This window comes from Saimiri boliviensis, chromosome 19 (assembly GCF_048565385.1).
Source record: "Saimiri boliviensis isolate mSaiBol1 chromosome 19, mSaiBol1.pri, whole genome shotgun sequence".
Classification (NCBI taxonomy): domain Eukaryota; kingdom Metazoa; phylum Chordata; class Mammalia; order Primates; family Cebidae; genus Saimiri; species Saimiri boliviensis.
The window spans coordinates 9,559,800-9,583,846 of record NC_133467.1 but is presented as its reverse complement, the minus strand read 5'-3'; the positions used below and the strand labels follow the sequence as shown (position 1 = coordinate 9,583,846).

The 24,047-nt window shown below is 38.8% G+C and overlaps 1 protein-coding gene across 1 annotated transcript; it reads right to left on the bottom strand.

Annotated features, from left to right (window-relative positions):
* Window positions 1-422: 422 nt before the first annotated feature.
* On the bottom strand, window positions 423-21,428 carry IVNS1ABP (influenza virus NS1A binding protein). Its single transcript, XM_003925285.4, has 15 exons — window positions 21,045-21,428; window positions 15,131-15,357; window positions 13,370-13,498; window positions 12,992-13,161; window positions 12,783-12,858; window positions 11,478-11,651; window positions 11,045-11,170; window positions 9,566-9,673; window positions 5,455-5,584; window positions 4,991-5,215; window positions 4,463-4,584; window positions 4,243-4,369; window positions 4,030-4,161; window positions 3,742-3,915; window positions 423-2,292 (listed from the first exon to the last, which is right to left on the bottom strand). Exons 3-15 carry the CDS (start codon window positions 13,478-13,480, stop codon window positions 2,039-2,041), a joined length of 1,929 nt encoding a protein of 642 aa, XP_003925334.1. The 5' UTR covers window positions 13,481-13,498; window positions 15,131-15,357; window positions 21,045-21,428; the 3' UTR covers window positions 423-2,038.
* Between the last annotated feature and the right edge of the window lie 2,619 nt (window positions 21,429-24,047).

Here is a 24,047-nt window from a genome sequence, read left to right as displayed (position 1 = left end):
TTTTTTTTGGAACAAAAAGGCTGCATACAAATTACGACAGCAACTGAGTTTTCCATGGATCATATTCACCCTTCTGAAGGCAACTTGCAGTTACAGAAATGTCCTATTGGGGCTCCTCCTTTGCCTACTTCAATTTTAAGAATTCTGAGGTCAGGAGAGGTAATAAGTTACACAAGTATGTACCTTGTAGATATCAAATGGCCATTGAGCACTTCCCCCTCCCCCTACCCCCCGCCAGCTTTATGAAAACTTCTCATGTTCATGAAGACTGGCTCTAACCGCTTCTTAAAAAAACATACTTTTTGGCCAGCAAACTACCTCTTTGGCACCCAAGGTAATGCAGGAAAACTTTGACCCAAAGTATTCCCGTGTATTATTTGCAGTAAGCTTGTCATTTATGAAATGAGAGGTGATCCCAAGGATTTTAGCGCTGAATCCTCAACTAAAATTTTATTTCCTTGTGCTGAATAGAACACATACAGATCCATATTAAAAACAGTCATCATATTAGGCAAATTCAAATCTGTCAATGTAGTTTTAGTCCAGAACCAAACCAGTGATAGTAATTACAGAGTTACCAAGCAAGCTAATTTCTTTTCCTGGTGGTTCTTTGTGTAACAGATAAGAGAAGTAAAGTAGCAGAGTACCAGTGAACATTTGGAGAAGATACTTAATTATATCCTTCCTAACCCAAGTTAGCCACTGAATAGTCATCTCATCCCAGATGGCCCATTAGGTTCCGGTGTGCTTCATCCTCTGTGAGAAAAAAACCTTACATCATTCCTTATTTCAGATGTATGACACCAAGTGAGTTATTTTCCACAAATTTCTTAATCTCATTACTGGAAAAAAAATTTCTCAAAACTTTTAGTAATGAATGTGTGCACAAGTGGCAACTGGTTATTAATCCCATGGTGAAGGATTTCCTACAAAGTACCCTTACTGTGTTTGTTTACATCAGCAGCAAGCATTAGGACACGCTATTTTGGCACCATAAGTTAGGTGTGTAGCACTACACATCAGACACCAAATCATCCCAACCAATATTTATCCATATGAACAGATAAACTGAACAAAAACATAGTTCTGATAAAGCCTGCATTCACAACCTAATGTAGTTTAAAGGAATTTTTTTCACAATTGAGGGATGCTATTTAGGATTGTTTTGTTAATAATAAAAACAGGAATTATATAGAAGATAAAAGACCATTTTTTTACTGCTATATAAAACATACCCTCAACAAGTCAAAATAGTTAAAACCAGTGTTTCAAAAACCAAAAATCACAGCCATGTTACTGTTCAGCAACTCCATTCAAATAAACCTTAGTACTGCATTCCTGAAGGAAGAAAACTGCAGCCAAGGCCAAAGCTCTGAAGTTTGCACTCTGAGAGTTTAAAAGACAGACCCTACTCTGCAAACTTTAAGACTGCCACTCTGCTTCAGTAACTCCAACCTGCCAAATTTTACTTCAATAGGTAAAGCACTCTGCTGAGAATATAAAAAGTTATAAAAGGCAATCGTAAAAGATTAAATATTGGTAGGCATGTCAGCTTCCTTTTAATAAAAACAAAAATAGTCAATGTCATCTATTTAAATAAGTATCTTTTGTTATAGAGTGTTCCAGTTATTGAAAAAGGGCCCTTAAAAAACCCAACTGTCTACATCTTTAAGCCCTACCCCTTACCCTGTAATACACATTTGAGGGAAGAGTCATTTAATGTGCAAATTAGCAAAACAAATATGGAGGAGAGGGGACTTCTTGAAATGATGTGCCCAATCAATTCTTGGTTTATTCTTTTCCAAAAAGTAAAATAACCAAAGTCTTAAAAATACACAAAACAGACCCTTCATCTTTGCATTCCTTTCCAAATAAACACAAAAAGTATGTACAGCATGTTTAATAATATGCAATATGCAAAAGCTTTGTGTTGCTGTTAGCAACATCTATACCCACCCACCCTCCTTATTCACAAATGTACCTCTACTAAACACAATTACATCACTAAGCCTGTTAGTTTGAGAGGGTCTTAAATTTGTTAAAACTGGAAAATCTTTGTATAGGGGCTCCATTCATTTGACTCAAGGTTATAGACTTCCACTGTATTCAGAAATTCATTGCCATCGAATCCTCCCACTGCATAAATGGTGTTCCCTACAGTTGCAATCCCAGCATTGCTCCTAGGTGAAGTCATATTTGCCATCATCTTCCATTCATTTCTAGTTGGATCATACATTTCCACACAACTGATGGCATGAGAACCATCAAAGCCACCACATACAAACAGTTTTCCTAAAAGAGAAATGAGATGGGGGTAAATCCAGAGACTAAACTGTAACACGGTAAAACTCCCCTAAATCCATCTTTTGCTTAAAAATTGGTGTTTTTAAAAAAATAGAAATGCCTATTCATTCTGTCAAAAAGAACTTATTAAATGCCTATTAATATGGCAAATACCCTCTAAGAGCTGGAAATCAAATCAATAAAAAACCGTTCCCAAATGGAACTTAGGCAACTTAAAAGGCGGAGGGAGAGGAAACAGTAACAGCATCTCAATTAAATACAATTTTCACAACAGCTCTGTGGTTGTTACTATTATTTCAGAGAAGAAGAAAAGAAGCAGAAGAAGCTGGACAATTACCTACAGATGCAGCTACTAAGTAACAAACCAGAATAGTTCTGTGCACTGAACTTTATATCAGCCCAATGTACAGAATTAAGACTCAAAAGAGATTATAAGAGAGCAGAAAAATATTTTAGAGCTTTCCAACTGTATAAAATGATTTGGGGGTCAGGTGTGGTGGCTCATGCCTAAAATCCCAATACTACGGGAGCCCGAGGTGGGAGGATTGCTTGAGCCCTGGGGTTTGTGACCAGCCTGGGCAACACAGTGAGACCATGTCTCATTAAAAAAATAAAATGATTGTGGTACAGAAATTTCTTCTGGAAACACAGAGTTATGACTACTTTCAAATAGATAAAATGTTAGCAATAAATATTCTGTAGCTTAGAAAAAAATTATTACTGATTTGCAAATTATTTTTTCATTTGACTATCACTTAACCAACTTGCATTCCATGTATCTGTAAAGCACACTGACAAGGCTCCAGGCCAGCAGGCTAACTGCTAGTGTGTCTACACTTAAGCTGTCACCAATTGAGTCATAAGCCTACTAAGATTCAGCCTGGTGCCAAAAACAATGCTAACTTTTAAATTATAATTATATAATTAGACATGAAATAAAAGTCAATAAAATGGATGTGGAAAGAAAGCTGTGTCTACATTTAAAAAGTTAAATGCTTTTGGAAACTTGTTAAAATAGTCTAAAGGTTGTTATTTCCAATTAGGTATGGGGTAGAAAATTGGAAAAGATTAGGGATTTCCATTTACTTTGTTTTGCAGATCAGATTATTGAAATTCTGGCTCTAAAGAAGGGGAAACTCAAAATCCAAGATGATGCATTATGGATATGGTTTATGGAAGAAAATGACTTAGAAATTCCCTCAGTGCACCCATCAAAAGACTGGTGATTTAAGTTATTTATGTCAAGTATTAGAAGTCTTTGATTAGAAAATATATTTCTAAAGGACATACCACCTTAATCTTCATTGCATCAAAACAGATGACTGATTCTGAATTCTTAACTGTACAACGATAGTTATCATTGACATTTCCTGTCAAAATTTTAGAACAAAGTCTTGCCACTATCTGTTCTTCACCTCTCCAAATACCAACACTCACCATTAAGAACAGCCACTCCAGCTCCTCGCCTAGCGACATTCATGGGCGCAATTAAAGTCCAGGTGTTATTTTCAGGATTGTAACGTTCTACTGTGTTCAGACAATTCCAAGATTCTGCACCTCCGATTATGTACAAATAACCACCAAGCTCACAGACTGCAGATTGGTGTCTCCCTACAAAGAAAAGATTATTGCTACATCTCCCAGACTTTAAGTGTGTAGTATACATACTGTTGATTTGAAGATCTTTTAAAAAATACACTTAAAGGAAAAAAAAAATCAACTTACGAATATTAAGGGGAGCACAGCTTGTCCACAACTTTGTTACAGGATCAAATACATCACAATTTTTCAGTCCTTTTTGACCATATGGATCAGAGCCACCAACGATGTATAAGTTTCCATTCAGAGCACACACTCCTATGTAAGTACAAAATAAAGTTACATACTGATAATTATCACATTAAAATACTGGATATCTCAGGAGAAAATTATTATTACCTGCATTACAACGGTTAGTTCTCAATTCTGGAACACGAATCCAGTCATCCACGTTAGAATCATACATCTCTCCACAACTCAGGTCATCTGAGTGGCCGTTTGATCCACCTACCACATAGAGTTGGCCCTATGCCAAAAGGGAGAGATGAGGATTTCTGACATCCTGAAGTTATGGGAAAAAGCTAAAATATGGGTTGCTCCTGCAAAAGAATGGGCTTACCATGAGTACAGCCATTTGAAATCGGGCTCGTGGTGTTCTCATGGGAGCAAGAAAGGACCAATGATCTGTATGTGGATCATAGCATTCGACTGTTCGAAGACATTCCTCTCTGTTATAGCCACCTGGTAAAAAATAAAACCATGAAGATTTATGTGTAAAATATTAAACTGGACCAGTGTTTCTAGGACTGTAAGTTTAAGAAATCTGCACAATGAGAAAAAGTATTAACAGTTTTTAAAGGTTGCCTTAGTTGATCTTTTAAGTGCTTGTAATAGCTAAAATATAACATCATCAGTGTAAGTAAATCGCTTAGTCTTGGCTTGAAAATTAGAAAATCAGCCATATCATAATTTTTTTAAAAATTGAAAGTTAGGCATATTCAATACTATTGTTATTTCTCTTAGTGGACTGCTGTAAAAGATGGCATATTAAACCCTCCCTTTGAAAGTCTGTATGTCATAAAAATGCCCATCTACATGCTTAGCCAGTTGAATGCTTCTGTTACATCACTCATACTTCTGTTCTTACCTGCAGCTATGAGTTTGCCATTCATCTCTGCTGTTCCCAGCCCAGATCGTGCGTAGTGCATAGGAGACATGGGTTTTTCTATTAGCTCATCTTGTTGCATCTCAAAGCTTAAACTCTTACTTAGTTTTGGAGTACTTGTTGGTGAGCTCTGTGGGCTGTTTCTCCCGTGAAGAAAAATGACACAGAATATACCATCCAGCACAGCCAGGCACAAGTAAGTGTTATCTGTAAGCACAAGAGTTCCATGTTTAAGATGTAATTACTACTTTTGCTTGGTGTATATGATCCTGAATTGGACTCCATATTCTCCATATCCCAGACTGGAACAACCTGCTCTCGTTTTCCAAATTTAATTGCTTCTGAGTTTTTTCCTCGAGTAGTCAATTTAAAAGGTATTAAACTGGCAACACTCCTTCTTAAAAATAGATAAGCTGAAAACAGTCTGGCAAGTGTAATATACTTACTTGAAGTCTTTTCCGAAGCAACGATTTTCCACTCATGCTTAGGGCTTTGTACTGTAGCATTTGGAGAAGGGAGACATCCAGCTGAACTGCTACTTATCTGCTTATGGCCATTCTCACGTGGTGCCTTTTTCTGCAAAATCAAAAGGTAGCTACAGAAACCTAGCCAAAGACCACATCTGATGTACCTTTGCTCCTGAGCTATTCCACAACACTGAGTAGCCTTCACCTATATATGAATAGCACACTAACTTTAATTCAAGCCAACACTCTGCAGATGACACAAATTAATGGCATACTTCCACCTCCACTTAATGATGAGACAACTACACCTACACAATTAGCCTAGGTAAGAAAAAGCTCAATTTAAACCATTTGAGAAACATGTTGCAAATCAAGACCTCAATAGAAGAAAGAAAAAAACCCTGTAATTGATATAAGCTCACAGATTTTTATATTAAGTATAGAATCTTCTAAAATAATGCTTTAAATTTAAAATAGAATGAATTAACAGAGAATACATTGAACCCACAGTCTTCATGAAATTGTCAAACCTAACTAAATTATGTGTACAGGTATCCTTCATACAATGTCAGGAAAACGTAAGCAGACAAATTCATCCAGTTTCTCTGAAAGTACTTTACAGGAAAAAAGTGGCAATTACAAGAAACACTTAAAGAATATTTCTTTAGGGTTACCTTATAGGTATTATAGAGTGGTTTTCTAGACAAAATTACATCAAAACACAATAGTAATCAGAAATGAAACATTACTAAAAACAGCCAGATATTCACAAAAGTAGAATATACAGGAACACTAAAAGGGGAGAAATGAACAAAGCTGCCAATTTCAAAATGATTATAAGAGAACTACATACGTGTTCTCATGTATAAGTTTTCCTTGATGGCTTCCTTCCAATGACTTTAGCCCTTGCCACTTCCAAAGGATATGATTAAACGGAATTGGAAAACGAAAGACTACTCTGAGAGGAACTGCCAAATGAACAGGTAGCACCCTTCAGTACCTGGCCCAGTGTGCTAATCCCACTTATGCTGGTCAAGATGGTCAGACCACATGGATAGGTAAGATTTCTAATGGAAATTTCTGTTGCTAGTGGAAGCACAAAGCCATATAACAAGTAATAGAGAAAAAGGTTTTGGTAGCTACTTGGAGCTATTAAGAAAACTATCAAGTAAGGCCTGAGCCATTCAACTAGTGTGGTTACAACATACATAGGCCATTTTGAGAAAAGGCAGGAATGTATCATTATCAGTGGTTATCATTAAATTCCACTCAGTTGTTTATTATGTATCTAGGTATTACTAAGTACTTTATTTACATCATCTCTTTTAGTCCAGTGAGGGTTATATTATCTACCCATTTTATAGATAAAAAGATGGAAACTCAGGAAGGTATGCATTGCCCAAGGCAATACAGCTAAAATAAAGATTAGGAGTTATAAAGATAAAACCCACCCTTTTTATACTATGACAAACTGTCATAGTATAAAACAGATTTACATTATGACAGACTTTTCCAGTTTTTCACCATTACTAAAGTTGTGAATCCATCTGTTCATATCACTTTTATGCTATGAATATTAAGAATAAAAAATAAGGTTAGAGTTATCTAACCTTATTATTCTGAACTACAAGGTACATAAAACCCCATCCCAATCTATGGGAAGAAGGGGTCCACATATCACAAATGGATGATGTTTACACTGAGGCTGTATTGGGGTTAAGAAAACTGTTCTAATATATAAACTATAAGAGGAAATCACTGTGAAAGATAAAGCCCCTATAGCAATGAAGATAACAGGCCTAATATAGAAATGCTGTTTAAATCCTTTATATGTAAAGGATACATCCCTAAACCTTATTTTACATGACCTCCCAGAGGATCTGACAGTGTGCGGTTTAGTCCTCCTTCAAACTTTCTTTTCCTACCTTAGGTAGCGTTTACAACACGATTAGATTCTTATTGTCCTCTAACTTTTCTAGTGCTTCTTCTCAACTTTCTTTTTCTATTCCTGAAGTCTAACATGTGTCTCTCTCATCCTTTTCACTTCATTATCTCTATTCATGGTACTACATTCTAATAAGTCACACATGTCAGAATCCCACTCATTCTCAAATTCTTCCTTTTCCCTAATCTCCCTAAACAATCACTAAGGCCTGCTAAGACAACCTTTCTAAATACAGATGTCTATTTAGAGACGTAAAAATAGAAAATCCATCCTTTCTCCTTCATACTCCTAGATTAAGCCCTCATTTTTTTTAAACCTTAACTACTATTGGCAATAGTCTATAAACTGGGCTCACAGACTTTTATTGATCTTCTGTGCCTGGTTATAAAAATAGGAAGGGTCCCAGGCAACAATTTTAGAAAATAAAAATCCAAAAATCAGTTGGGATATCCCAGTCCAGAGATGGCTACCTAACAGACTGTTCCCCAGTTTTTCACTATTACTAAAGTTGCGAATGCACAACTTCCTTATCACTGTAGTCTTACCTAAGGCTTCCCACTGCCTATAGGACAAAGTATAAGCCCCAGTCAAGGAGCATTTACCTACTTTCCCAGTTTTATGACCTACAATTCCAAGATTATCATTCTTGCACAGATACTCTTTGCTATCTAACATCTCTCCCTGTATCTGCTATGCAGACTCCTCTAAAACCTAAGACTGCTCAAAAGTTACCTCTTGTGTGAAATATCCCTGGCTTCTGTCCTGTCTCATTGTGTCCTCCCCTTTAGGCCTTTTATAGCTACCTCTCATAAGGCTGTATCTTTTTGCCCACACTTAGAAGGTCCTACAAGCAGAAACTGTTTTGTGTTGCCATACTCAGCATTATGGTCTACCACTTACTTGGCACTCAACTTCTGCATGTTGAAAAGGTACTTTTAAAATGTTAACTCAAAATGTTGAGAGTTAAGGGGAAAAATATCCTCAACATTCAAAATCTACAGACATAAGTTCTCAACTAATTCACATTCCAAAACTCTTAGAAAAGATATTCAGCTACTACTGCCACAGGACACCAGAGAGAGCTAACATCTGATAATGTAACCATGGAGGCTACTACTGAATCTACCACTTACCCTCTGATTTTTAAAGGAAAGCATTCCTTAGTCTGGGTTGAGTTGAATACTTAATAGCTTGTCCCTCACAAACATAATGTTGAACTAAAGTTCAAATAAAAAGAATACCTACTATATGACTATTTATATAAATTTTTCAAGCATAGCCAAACTAATGTAATGTGTCTGAAAGTAAGATAATGGTTTCCTTTGGGAGCACTATAGGGAGAAGGTTGGGAAAAGGCAGAAGAAAGGCTGCCAGGATGCTAGAAACTTTCTCTTCTTGACTTGGGTAGTGTTTACACTGGTAGGTTCACTACGTGGCAGTTATGACTTGTGTACTTTTCTGTATTTGTCCATAAACTGAAAACGTTTATACCTGAGAAGTTTTCTATTGTTGGTAATGTGTCTGAATAGTTATGTGTTTACCCATAGGGGAAAAATGAAATTGGATTTTATAAAAGGCAAAGTAATTCAATCAGCACAGTGGAACTCTACTATATTTTAATTCATTTTGCTTAAGAAACATCTAGATCAGGTTGTAACATATGGTCAACCACTTTTAAATTTAATACATTGTATAGTTAATCTTAACTATACCATTTGTAATTTCCAGTAAGACAGCTCAGTAGTTAACATCCAAAAAATTTCTTTCATAGCCATCAACAATTTAAGTCCCCCTGCCCCTTTAAAAAAAAAACAAAAAACTGAGTTTATCAGTCATGCCTGCCACAAACAACTACTTTTCATAATCTTCCCAAATAATTTCTAAATTGCTTCATCTTATTGGCCTTTACTATTTGTAATTCCTGCTTTATGAGAAAAAAAGTTTCAATAGGGTTTCCTAATTTGTTAATATCTTTTCATGTGGGAAAATACTAACTCTAAGATATGCTTGTTTTCTCCCGAAAATGTTTTTGTCCAGTTATACCAATGAAATTGGTCCACTTTCCTTTATTAAAGGAAAATTTATGCTATAAAATTCTCGAGTCAAATTTTAACCTGAGGTTACCTCAGACTGTGCAATGTGTACCTGCACAAACTGAATGTGGTCATCATCACTGCCAAACACCTCAGCCTGTCCATCTAGTAGGTTCCCATCAAGCAGCTTGTGATCAGCTGAGTAGTACAAGGTTTGAACCTGCAAAACAGCAACAGAACACCCATGTGGCTACGGTCACCATGGCTACTCCACTAGTATGCAGATCACACAAACGCCTCAAGGCAACCTCCAGTGAGCTTCTTGAGCTTCTTGACATATTACTCTGGCAGGATCCGGAGGTAAAGAAAAATACATGTCATGGTAGTAAAAATTTTAAAAAAACAAAAACAAAAAACCAAAATCAAATACAAAATCTTCCAGTACTGGCTGAAGAGTCGTTGGCTTGATTGGCTTGAAAGAAATCTTCGTTTTTTTCATAGCTTCTATTATATAACAGTAAGAAAATAAGCACTAGTACAATATATACTCTTAAAGAATATACATATTTACAATAAAACACTGAATATAGTTTACACCTTTGCAGATAAGTGGTCTGGTTTGCATAAACATATTTCCTTCCTGTAAGCAATGTCAAGAAAAACAAAGAAACAAATGCAAAAATTCAAGCAGGCTGTAGAATTATCTTCCTTGACAGATGCAAATATATAGCTAATGCATCTGACTTTCAAGTGGGAATCACAGAATTTAAAGATAATCTGTTAGCCCTTTTAGAACATAACGATGACATATTTCTACAGGCCTAACAGATTTGGTAAGCCCTCATCAAGGAACTCTGAAAGGTTTAAGTGGAGAGAGAAACTCAAGGTTACTCGACTGCTCCACCTGAGTGATTTCAATTCCCACTATTTCTCCATCAATTTTGTTTATCTTACGTATTTTTTTTTAAAGTAACCCAAGTTAAGTGAGTGACTATATGTATGAACAACACCAATGAAAAACACACAGCTTTAAAGACAAGAATCCTGTAAAGGAGTAAACACCATTAAATCATCATCGTTCTCTGCCCACAGCGGATTTTTCTTAGGAGAACTGGGGCAGGACTGCTGCTTCTTTACGTGTCAATACACTTGAGGTTTCTTCTTGTTTCTTCAGTCTTGGGTATCCTAGTTTTGTTAATTAACCTATGGGGAGATAAATCAATGGGGAGGAACAACCATTAGAAGCTTTTACCTACTTGTCAAATTTAAAGCAAAAACCTGTGAAGAAAAATTAAGAATCTACAGAAAATTTCAGTACCACTTCCCATTTCTAAAGCAAATTACATGCTACTTTAAAGAAAGTTAACAGCACATAATAAGCAAAGAAATAAAAAAAGAAAAGCAGAAGACCAAACTGAACAGTTCATTCAGCTCACCTGGACACCCCCCCTGTTTCTCAGCTTAGGGGTACCTATAGCAAAATTTAAATTCTTTAGGGTCATGGTTATAAAATAAAAGTGAAAGGGAATCCTTCATGTTATAGCAAAGTAATTTTTAAAAACGGTTGAATCCCATTTACTTTAAAACTAACCTCTTCCATCAGCTCTTCCAGACTGTCTCCATTCTCCCAGATGCTACGCTGCACCCAGTTGATTACCTTTGTATACAATTTGCCATTGCTGGGCAAGCAAACATTATCTTCAAGCATTACCTCCAACTAGAATTGGGAAAGACAATGACACATGAATCAGTGTTAGGCTTCTAGTTCTCCCCTTAATTCTCAATTTCATAATAAAGTTGTCGTAGATGCACAATTCATTCCATACATTTACTCTAATGTGTAAGGAACCAGTAATCAAAAACAAAGAAAGTAAACAAACTGGTAGACAGAAACTCATCACGCTGCTAAATAACAATATAATTTCGGTGTATTATTTCATAATCATTATTCACTTGATGAAACACAGACAAAGATTCCATGCCTGCAATTAGATAGTATACATCTGTTTATAGACTTTACTCACCTTTAACCTTGGAAGCTTAAGAAACTCCTCTTCTCCTGAAATTTGTAACAAATGCTCCTGAATATAAGCATCAACCTTATTCAACAGACGGGAGTCTCCCATACAACTTGCAAAATTTCGGTAAGAGATGCAGCTGGTAACATCCATTCTAGATAGTAAATAATCACCACAAACCTTGGAAAAGAAATATATGAGTGCCAACACTTACGTATCTTTTATTCAACAAATATATAATGTTCAATGTGTAAGCACTACGTGAAGATACAAAGATAAATGAAAAACTACTGTCTTAGTAAAACAGATGTAATAGTGGTACTAACATGTATACAAATGACAAACATGAAATTATGCCATACAGATATGTAAGTTTTAGTTTAAGGAGAGATGCAACAAATTGAAATGCTATGTAGGTTCACGTAAGTATTTTCAAGTAGAATAATTTGATAAGGCTTCATGAGAGGCAATATCTGCACTGAGCTCTACAGGAGAGATGATGTTGAATGCAGACAGAAGTAGAGAAGATGCTGCAAACAATTTAATTTGGTTGGAGAAAAGGTAACTAGGAAATAGTTTTGGAAAAACAGCAACTATATTAGGGAGAATCTAGAATACTAAATTCAGGGATAGGTGCTATAAATTAAGGAAGGATTTCTGAGCAAAGGAGTGGCATTAGAAGAAGGGCTAGCAAATCAAACTTTTTCTTAAAGGGCCAGATAATAAAAGCACTTTAAGCTTGTAGGCCATACTGTTTGTCACAACTGCTCAATTCTGTCACTGTAGCTGGAAAGCAGCCATAGACCATATGTAAATGAACACACATGACTGTGCTCCAATAAAACTTTATGAAAATAGGCAGCTGGCCTGCAGTCCTTAAGTTTACTGACCTGCATGCATTCGAGTATTAAATGCCTTTTTTCCAATGAATTATTAAGTAGTTTTTAAAAGTACTGACATTAAATTCTAGAAGGAATACTTTTAGAGAGCAAAAGAAGCTCAGAAAACAGAATTCAGGACCTAAGTTATGTGATTAACTCTTAAGAAAAACATTTATTTTAATTCATGCTATCAGAGGCTGAACCAGAGAAGACTGCTGGGAGAGTTAAGACTTTAGCCCAAAGTATCTGAGAAGTGTGACCTTGCTACATTATTACAGCCAAAGAGTTAAAATAACGTATTGACTCCTCTGAGGGAAAAAAGGGACATTACCAAGTCCTTGAGACTAACAAGATGTTTTATGACAAATTCAGCATTCCGATCTCACAAAATTAGACTCTATAAGTGATTTTATTTACTTCTGATACTCACCTGCTTTACCCGATCCATCTTCAGCTTTTTTGCTGCAGAATAAACATCCTTTACCAATTCCTTATCTGCTTTCAACCTATTTAAAAAAAAAAAGTTACTTAAGATACCAAAGCCATAAAACACAGATACTCAATTTAAATGTATGTAGCATGACTTGGAATTTCCTGAAGATATTCCTTAATTATATGGTTTACTTTAAAAGTACTTACTGAGCAGTGTAGGCATAATTCAGTAAGACTTCAACAGCTTCTGGATTGAGATCATCAAATTTAACATGAGAAATTCCGTGAGGATCGCTATCACTATTAAAGATTTCAAATAAATAGGGACTGCAGCAAGCTAGCACTGCTCTGTGTGCTAACATTTCATGGCCACAGACCTGAAATTTTGAAGAATTATAATTAGAAGTATTATGGATTATGTACTTCTCTAGCTAATTACTACATCGGATTCTTTTATCTTACATTTCTTAGTTTTCTTTTAAAAAATTTCATTAAATGCCTATGAAAAAGAAAATAAGCAAATCTAACAACTTATAGCTTTTAGTACTAACAAATTCTGTAAATTTTGAATTAAGTTGTAAATACCTGCAGTCGAACATCACAGAACTGGCCACTCTTCCTCAGGGCATTTAATTTGGCAACAGAAGACTCAATAAAATTTTCATCCTCAAACATCAAATATCCATTGGGAATCATTTTTCCTTACAAATTTGTCTAAATGACAGAAAGAAAGCCGAGTTATTTTACTTGCAAATGATGGTTTTAAAAATACATTGCTAAAGAGTAATACAGTCTCTTTATTCTCAAATTCCATCCTATAAACAACATATAAAAATTTCATCACACAAAAACTTAACTGAAACAATGTGATTAACTCTTAAGATTAATTTTAATTAACGCTATCAGAGGCTGACAAAACCACCCTACCAGAGAAGATTGCTGAAATAGTAAGACTTTAGCCCAAATTTTCTGTCTTTAGCCCAACACCCATGCTAAATGTCCAAGTCTGTGTTCCCCAATACTTTGGTCATAAGACTTTTAAAGGATTCAGACAGTAACAGGTATCTCAACAATCTGTCCAGGTTCTCATGTCTATTAAGCAAATTCATTCAAGGGAAGGACATGAAACTCCATCCTGCCCAAACCCATATAACAAGTAACCTAAAAGCCTGAAAGGGTGAAACAGAAAATTTGAGTACATATAGGTTTCCTTGGATTTGGGCTCCTGTCATTCCTTATAGTCTTCAAAATTATATATAATCAAGATTTATATGTAGAAGATTGCCTAATTTCTTCCTTCCTTGCCTAAAACACAAACTTTAAAAGTCTGATTAGTCTTGTCATGGTATCCTCAAAATGATTTTTATGAATGTTTTGAAATATATACAGTGATTAAAAAAGATGAACTTATATTCTGTTCCCTTTCGTTCATATATTCTAAATCACTTATCAGATTAGATAAATGGAAACTTAATTTTTTTTTTTTAATTTAACCATTATTTATCAACAATTGACTAATGACTACACAAAATGCATAATTAAAAAAACAGCAATAGGCCGGACATGGTCTCACACCTGTAATCCCAGCACTTTGGGAGGCTGAGACAAGTGGATCATTTGAGGTCAGGAGTTCGAGACCAGCCTGGCCAATATAGTGAAACCCTCTCTCTACTAAAAATGCAAATTTTTAGCCAGGTGAGGTGGCAGGCACCTATAATCCCAGCTCCTCACAGGGGTTGAGGCAGGAGAATCACTTGAACCAGAAGGCAAAGGTTTCAGTGAGCCAAGATGGTGCCACTGCACTCCAGCCTGGGCAACAGAGTGACTCCATCTCAAAAACTAAACTAAACTAAAATACAGTAATAGGGAGTCCAAGGCAAGAAGATTGTCTTGAGCCCAGGAGTTTGAGACCAGTCTGGGAAACACAGTGAAATCCTGTCTCTACAAAAAATATAAAAATTAGCGAGTCGTGGTGGTGGTGCACACCTGTAGTCCCAGTTACTAGGTAGGCTGAGGCAGGAGAGTCACTTGAGCCCAGGAGTTCCAGGCTGCAATATAAGCTAGGATCCCACCAGCCTGGGCAACAGAGTGAGAGCCCATCTCTTAAAAAAAAAAAAAAAAAAAAAAGGCAAGTAAGAAGTAACTGATTTACTTAAAGTAAAAGAAAAATATGAAAATGGTTTTTATACTAAAATGATTACTAACTTCTCTGCCTTTTTAAATCATATGTAAATGATTACTGACTTCTCTGCCTTTAAAAAAGTATGAAAGGTTTATTGTATTCAACATATTCTTCAGAAAAACAATGTGTCTTAATACTGAAGTAGGCAGAGAAAATTCACTTACCTACTCTGTTGGTAGCAAATGTATTTCTGGGAACTCTTAAATAATCCAAGGACAAAGGAGTGTTAAAAGGCGCACTTCGTCAGGGTATGAAGACAGGTGGTTGAAGTAAGGCAGACGTGTCTTAAGCTTTAATGGTGATTCCAAAACTATCAGGCTTGAAAATGATGTAATCAAGTCCTTAAAAGCTATAGACAGGAATTTCTTCTGTGATAATGGTGCATCATAATCTATAACAATGATAAATTTAAGTTAGATAGTCAGAATGATCAAAGACTGTTACTGATCCAGGTAGAACAGACCATGTAAAAAGTCCTGATCTTCAAGAAATTTGACATAAATGGCAAAAATATTCCCATTACATAAAAAAAGAACACAAATTCAATTACACATAAACATTTTTCATTTAACCTGCAACAACCCAAGTGATATTAAAAAAAAAAAATGAAAAAAAAAAGTCCTTTCCCCAGGGGCAGGTGCTAATGGCGTATGTTTATGAGAGGTATAAAAGTACAGGAATTACAGAACAAATGTCAATACTGGTTAACTCTGATATTCTCTACAACTAATTTCCAACTAACATGCAAACATGTGATCTGTTTTGAGCTAGCAAGCAACCTTAGGCATTATTCTATTATACTATGCCACAAACTGTTCCTAAAAACGAACTCTGCACTTCCCAGACTGTTAACTTTGTTCAAGTTCTTCTCTCTACCTGGAAAGCCCTTAACCCAACCTCTGCCAGAGCCACACAGAGCCTCTGCCAAATGCTCCCAGTTGGGAAAGCAGTTTCTTCTGATCCTCCACATACAGAACCCTTTCTGAGAGGTATTTATGATCTTCCAGCTGATCTATATCATGCTGTATTTATATGTACTCGTTTATCCTCCTTCACTCACAGGCAAAGCTTCTGTCTTGTTCATCTTTTGTATCCATCCCATCTCGTCTCTACCAGGACTAGCCTAAAAACTTAAACATAAAGATGAGTAATTTGTTGGAATAAACTAAACAGAAGGAAAAATACTGATGCCTGTACTTCGTATGATCATTTTTCTCATATACAGTAATACACTACCAATGGAATAATTCTGGTTCAAACCTAATCTTCAAGGTAATCAGTCCTCCTACCTATTCCACCGCCCTCATTTTCACATCATCAATTACTCATGTCAAATTCGGATGGTACTTATTTTTTCATCACCTGAACTGCTAGTACACCACTGTTACGTCTGAAAACGAGAACAAAGTAATAACTTACCTGAAGTATGTGCAAATATATTTATTTTTATGGATATCTTAAGATCATCTGCCTTATACATCAATAAAACAATTCTAAATCTAACAATTACATCAAAGTGAATAACCACTTACCACAAGACTCCACTGCAGTCTGGACCAGTTCTAATTCAACAAACGTACTATGTTTAGTTCAACATGTGTCCTAACACTTTTCTCTATTAACAGGTTTTATTTCGAGGAAACTCAAGAATGCCAATGCAGGTTGGAATTGTTGTGAGTGCTTACCCCTTAGGTCATACTGATTTTCTCTGCTCTACTTTTTATCTAGGTTAATTTGGCTTTTCTCTAAGAAACTAGTTCTAACAAATGTTTTCCAAATATACATAATTCTTTGTATACAGAGAGAACACACTATCCTAAAGAAAACTTACAACATTTTCATCCAAGACCTATAGCTCAAACTAAGAAAATCTTTATATATATGATACATACTGGCACAGTCAACTCACAGGCATAGCTGACAACTCATAACTTCAGTTTCATAAACTGCTCTTAAAATAAGAGTAAGAGGAAGGAGCCCCCATGCAAATTGTTATATTAAAATGCATCCTCTGAAAAGCTAAAAACATAATGTGGAGGTTTTGTACTATTTTAAACTTTGACCAGTTTTATTCATTTTTTACTTATAAACTTGCCTTGATCTAATCAAAAATAACAATGGTATCCATTTATTATATTTGATAAATTGAATGTTCTACTTAAAATTTATTTTGGAAAAAAACGGTTAAAATCACTGCAGTCCTTGGAGAAAATACTGGAGAATTTTTGGAGCAATTTGCATCAGACAAATTTGTACAATATTGTTAGGGGTTTTGCAATAAAATGAATCCTATTACATTTAGTACTTGATTTTTAATTTTTTAACTCTATTCCATGACAGATTATTAGTCCTTGATTTTTAGTACTGCAAGGTCATAATATGAACCTCATCTCTTTAATATCTACTGATCAGAGTACAAAGCTACTTGATTTTAAAAAGCCAACCCAAATCCGGATGACATATTTAAGTTAATGTAAAGTTATTTTATTCAATTATTGTCCTCATAACTATATTCCTACTTCCCACCCACCTCAAGTTTGGAGGGGATCAGATCAAATCCTGACTATAAAACCATGTTTTTTAAAAAAAGTTCACATTTACTTTCATTAAAGTGAGCTAGGGCAAATGAACAGTTTTAAACTACTCCCCAAATTGACGGGAGATCTTATTTGGTCTATAAAACTTAAGTACAGTAACTAGTGGAATATAAAAAATGGGGAAATTTTTTTCTATGAATATCCAAACCAAAAGTCCAAACATCCCAGAGTCATACAAGAGTATAAAACATAGAACTGTTTGGTATTTAAAATACACTTTCAACTAAATCTACACCTAGGTCACTATTCGTACACTTTTAAAATGAAAACTGGGATCAAATACAACATATTCAGATAAATTCAGCATACTTTAGTTCCTTACTATAGCCAGTGCAAGGGATACCAATGACTCATAAATGAGTAATTAAACTTCTTTTTAAACACCCAGAAGTTCACAGCTTAAGTGAAATACAATTCGACAGGTCTTATCAAAGAGTTATTTAAAAAGTAGTTACAATATGGCCTCTCCTAAAATTTTTCTCTAGCCTTTGGTAAGTGCAACATAAAACAAAAGGCAATCTTTTGAGGACGGTCAACTCCGACCAAATAGCCATCAACTGCATTTTTAAAAGAAAGACTTACTAAACATATGGTAGACACAAACTGAAATGGAAAGCTCGTATCATAACACAATAGAGTTAACTCAATTCCCTAGCCTTGAACACTTCACAGTCCGGTCAGAAAGATAAAACAAGCTGTGAAAATAGCTTGAACAAAAGGGAAAAAAGGTATGTCAGCAAATATATTCCAGAAACTGCAGCTATTTCGGTTTCAGCAGATTGTAGATTTGCAGGATCATATGATAATAGTGGGCAAGGAAGTAAGAGAGCCTAATTCTAAGGTTTAAACAATGGTAAGCATGGACAGCAGATGAAGGATTTAAACAAGGAAGCATAGGGCATCCTAGCAGAAAAGTAGGGGGTGGTCTAGGGGAATGAGTAAAGCATGGAAACAGGGCAGTTAGTAAAGATTCTGTATACCCATGCTCCTTCAAAGCAGTGAGGACTTAAGATATTTTATCTTAGGTATGTGCCATCCTTATTAAAATCAATTGTCAAAATTAAGAAAATAATTCCAAAAAACATAACAGGAAGTCGTTTATAGTTTGCTACATGGAGAAGGGAAGGAAGAATTTGGTTCGAGATGTTCTAATGCTGAGGTACCTGCACGTTAATAAGAAAAGTGTAATAGTGATCTAAGCATAGGTTCAGAAACATTTACAAGGTTTACAACTTGTAGTTTACAAGTATGTATTTTCTGTTGTTTTAACGAAAATCCAGAAATCACTCTTACTCATAATACTTCAATTTGCACACACTCGCACATGACATGGTGGGAAGACACCCAACTTTTAAGAATTGCTACTTGCAGGATTTGACTACACAATCATACTGCTAAAAAGTGGATGAAATGACTTACTTAGATACTTCCCTAACAGGAAACATTTAAATTTAAAAATGTATTTGCAAACTCACATTTAATGACCATCTAACAAATCCTTCAAGCAAGAAAAACAAAATCCTACCTTCCAAAATCAAATAGCCAAGAAGACACTAATTTAAAACTAAGACTAAAACCTGAAATGTTTTCTCCTGGGGGAAAAAGTTAGAGAATCAACTACAAATTAAGAAAATGGCTATAGAAATTTGTATCTATTAGTTAAGTAGAGATTTCATATATTAGGAAAATGCAGAGGAAAACAATTCCAGGGCCCCCGTTGGTCAGTGGCTCAAGTTGAGTTTACCTCTGGCTACCAAATTATAGACTTGATAAGCAGCTTGCCAGCTGGCATTAAATGATACTAGTCTCAATCCAATTCTAAAGTCCACGTTTACCTCACATCCAGACTTAAATACTAACTACTCCTTCAGAATCTTTAAGACACAAGTTTCAGCAGGCTTTTGCTTAAAAGTAATCATCAATATTTTGTTATCCCTAAATCAACTACTGGTGCTAGAATTATTAAAAGAAAGCATGGCCTGTGGCTGTCTAGTCCATGCTGCACTTATTCATCTGTTAAGAGTGGTACTAGGCTTCCAGAGTTGTCATTTATTAGTAAACAGATCACAACTCACAAATCAACGAATAGCTTGACGCCAAGGTGTTCTAACACTCCATCACCGCAACAGACTCAAGAAACAAAAATGCGCCCTTTTGGCCATCTGATTTCTCCTTGAAATATCAGCTGTCTTGGGCCGGGCGCGGTGGCTCAAGCCTGTAATCCCAGCACTTTGGGAGGCCGAGGCGGGTGGATCACGAGGTCAAGAGATCGAGACCAACCTGGTCAACATGGTGAAACCCCGTCTCTACTAAAAATACAAAAACTTAGCTGGGCATGGTGGCGCGTGCCTGTAATCCCAGCTACTCAGGAGGCTGAGGCAGGAGAATTGCCTGAACCCAGGAGGCGGAGGTTGCGGTGAGCCGAGATCGCGCCATTGCACTCCAGCCTGGGTAACAAGAGCGAAACTCCGTCTCAAAAAAAAAAAAAAAAAAAAAAAAAAGAAATATCAGCTGTCTCAAACTAATAGATACGTCCACTGCGTATTGGGGGAGGGGGCGGTAAAGGCGGTTCTCAAGTAGTGGTTCAAGTCTCCCTAGGTCCAACCCTTCGCCTGATGCCTTTCTATCATCAAGAGCTTATAATCGGAAACCCTTTACAAAAAGCGTGGAGGGACGGGAAAAGAGCAAATCTTGCCACTGACTTATTTCATTAAAAAGAAAAGGCGTCTCAGGCCTTCTTTCTCGCGCGGCCGGGTCGGCGCCCACTCCGAAGGCTGCGAGGCGAGGCCCCCAGCGCCCGCACACCCCCGCCCGGGATTGGCCAGCCCCGCAGTCACTCAGCACCGACGCGTCAGGGCAGCCGCTCCCTCCCTCCTCCCGCCCCCTTCTCCCCGCGCTTGGCAAGAAGAGCGGGCAACGTGGAGCGGGAACAAAGGACCCCGCGGCCCACGGCGATCGGGGACTCCGTGCCACCCTAGTCCAGGCCCGGGGCAGGCCGCCCGCCCACACGCACCGGGTCCCGGGAGCTCTTACAGAAGAGAATCCCACACCCCAGGCAAACCCCACGGCTAGGCGTCCGTCCTGACAGCAAGAACTCTCCTTCCGGCGGGTCATCCCTGCCCCGCGGCGCCCTAACCCAGGCCCCCTAAAGCCCTTCGAGCCAAAAAATCTCGTTCCTCCCAGCCTGCCTCCCCCGCGCCAGTGTAGAAAAGGCGCTCGAGCCTCCGCGTGCTCCGAGGCGCCCGCCCTCGGCCGCCAACGCGACTCGGCAACCATGGCAGCGCGGGAGCGCGGCCCCAGTGCGGCGCGGGCTTCACGTCCCAGAGGGCGACGGCGGCGGCCGTTCAGGGGTTCCTCCCCTGACGAGGACCCCGCTTCCGCGCCTCCCACCCTCTTCCCATCCGCCGGCGCCATCCCCTCACCTCGGATCCCGGCCGCGCCCTCTCCCTCAACTGCCGTTCCTAGAACCAGAGCGTATTACCTGGCTCATCTCTGAAGAGATGGAAACGTTCATCTCTAGAGCTTCGACGGGAAGCAGGAGGAAGCCGGCGGGAATCGGCCCACAGAAAGCGCCAGGAGGCGGCGGAAGAGGGGAGCGGTCAAGTAGAAGGACGAGGGGCCAGTCCGTGGAGACTGAGGAGCGGGAAGGCGCCACCCAGAACTCGCAGGAACTCGCTCGCTCGCAGACACAGCCGCGCCGCGGCAGCTGGCGGAGAAGCTGCGCCCAGCAGCTCCGAGCAACCGACCTCCACGCGCCACCGGGAGACACTGCCTCCGCCGCCGCCGACCGCTCGCGCCGCACCCCCTCGCACGTCACCACGTGCGCCGCCGCCGCCAACGCCTCCCGGCCTGCTTCCGGCTCCAACCCGTCTGCGAATCACAGGCGCGCCCCGTAACGATCCTGCTCTCGGCCCCGCCCCCGTCCGCGGCCCCGCCCACATCCCGCTCTGCCCTCCTCCCTCGTTGGCGCGGGTTCCTGCCTTCTCGGTGCAACTAGGTCAGCGCAAGGTGATCCTGGGGAGATAGGCGGCGCTCGGGGGGCGTCCTCGTTCGTGTTCGCGCCTTTGTCCCTCCCTCCGTCCTTAGCCCCGCACCCTCACTCCGCCCGGTGCGTTGCCTGTCCCGGAACTGCTTCCCTCCAGCCGCCCTCACCTATTCTGACTCCCCCGTGAGGCCCAATAGCCTGAGAGATCAGATGTGGCAGATTAGATTGCTCGGCGTCAGACCTACTTCTGAGCCACCGCTCCGGGCCGAAGCTGCTCGCCTGGGCTTCAGGATCTAGTCGGGCATCCTCAGCCCTTATGTTGGAAATGGAGGGGGCGGCAGCTTGTGCAGGGAGGAGGCGTGGAGAGTGAGGCAGGAGAGAGGCACTCTGAGAAGCCCAACAGCTAACCCTTTTGCCTGACTCGGGCGAGGAGATTGAGTCACTTGGGGGAAAAAAACAATTGGAGAAGTCAGAGGAGGCATAATGCTGTCCGCGGTGCCACGGGCAGCAGTTTGCCTCCGCTGGTCCCCCTCGGGCTGGTTTTGTCTGCGTGCAGCTCCTCTGTTGTTGGAGACGCTGAGTCAGTTCTTGACTGATCTTGCCCTCTTCCGGAAAAAGAGAACAGGGCTGAGAAGTGGTAGTTCCTATCCTAAGCTTCTGGGGCTTTTCAGATCAGGTGCCGAACTTGGTTATCCACCCCACCACCGTCCCCAGGAGGGAGATCCGTGAAAGCGAAACGTGATTTAAGCTGGGATATAGCGGCGGCTTCGTGAACTGAAGGGCACAGGGGAAAGTGCTTTGTTTGTTTGTTTGTTTTTTTGATTGAAGGTGAGGGATTTAGTAAGGTAAAATTATATCCAAATCAGAGTTTGGTTAAGGTTTCCACGTTAATGTCCTGTTAGGCTTAACCTGATTTGTAGAAGGCAATTGAGCTGTCTAGGCCTAACCTTGTGTTTGATCACTCACCTTAATTTGTAGACCAGACGTCCCCAAACTTTTTACACAGGGGGCCAGTTCACTGTCCCTCAGACCGTTGGAGGGCCGCCACATACTGTGCTCCTCTCACTGACCACCAATGAAAGAGGTGCCCCTTCCTGAAGTGCGGCGGGGGGCCGGATAAATGGCTTCAGGGGGCCGCATGAGGCCCGCGGGCCGTAGTTTCGGGACGCATGTAGGCATTCTAGGAGCTCTTGATCAGTGCTTCCTACCGTTTCTATCATTAACTATTTATGCTTATCGAAGCAGAAAAAAACAAATTTGGTGAGCCTTCATCTGCAATAGAAGGTGTACAACTTTGTATTCTAAAATCTTGAGGCAATGAGACTTATTCCCCCTTTTTTTCTCACAGATTTCTTGCGTGTCTCCCCGTGACAATTCAATTGTAAGAGGAAACAGGAACCAAGGTGTCTATTAGAGTGATTTTTATGTATTTCTTAAGGAGAAAAAGACTGACCTTTTTCTCCTTAAGAAAAAGGGCTCACACTGAGCCCTTGTTTTGTCTCACTGATAAGAACCGACAGCAATGTTTACTTTTATTACAAAGGAAACTATCAGGGTACATACCTTTTAAGCTCTTTTAATACAGTGGGTTTCATCCTTCCAGTGGGAGGACAAGAGTTGCCCACTCTGGGCAGGCACATCACTGTGTGGCCTGTTGGACACATGGTCTCACTTGGTGTACTCTAAATAGTGCCTTTGTGACTTCAGTCAACACTTTTCTTAAAGCTACAGTGTGCCCACACTCACTGTATTTTTGCTTTATATGGAATTTCAGATTTACTTATTACCTTCTCTATGAATAACGGCATAATTTTTGTATTCTGTTTGCCTTGCGGGGAACCTGATGGTTAATTTCAGCCTCTTAAAGTAACAAAATACGTTGTAAGATTTTGCTCTTAATATAGTGGTCTTCCTTATTCTTGGTTTCACTTTCCAACATTCTGTCAACCATGGTCCAAAAATACTATGTCACTACTCTTGCATTTGGGGGGTATCATTACCTAAAATGAGAGTTATAGGAACACAAGCACTGTCACACTACAACAGTCTGACAACCCAGACGGCAGCTGGCTAATGGCAGTCTGGCCAGGGAAAGAGCAGACTGTGCTCCTCAGAATGGTGCACAATGTAAAACTTATAAATTGTTTATTTCTGGAATTTGCTATTGTTACAATACTTATGTCATTCACCTCACTTCATCTCATCATGTAGGTATTTTATCTCACTTCACAAGAAGGAGAAGGGTGAGTACAGTACACTTAAGATGTTTTGAGAGCGAGACCATACATAACTTTTATTACAGTATATTCTTAAAATTGTTCTATTTTATTTTATTTATTTATTTATTTTGATACAGTTGCACTCTTGTAGCCCAGAGAGGAGTGCAATGGCACAATCTCGGCTCACTACAACCTCCGTCTTCTGGGTTCAAGTGATTCTTCTGCCTCAGCCTTCCAAGTAGCTGGATTACAGGCGCCTGTCACCACACCTGGCTAGTTT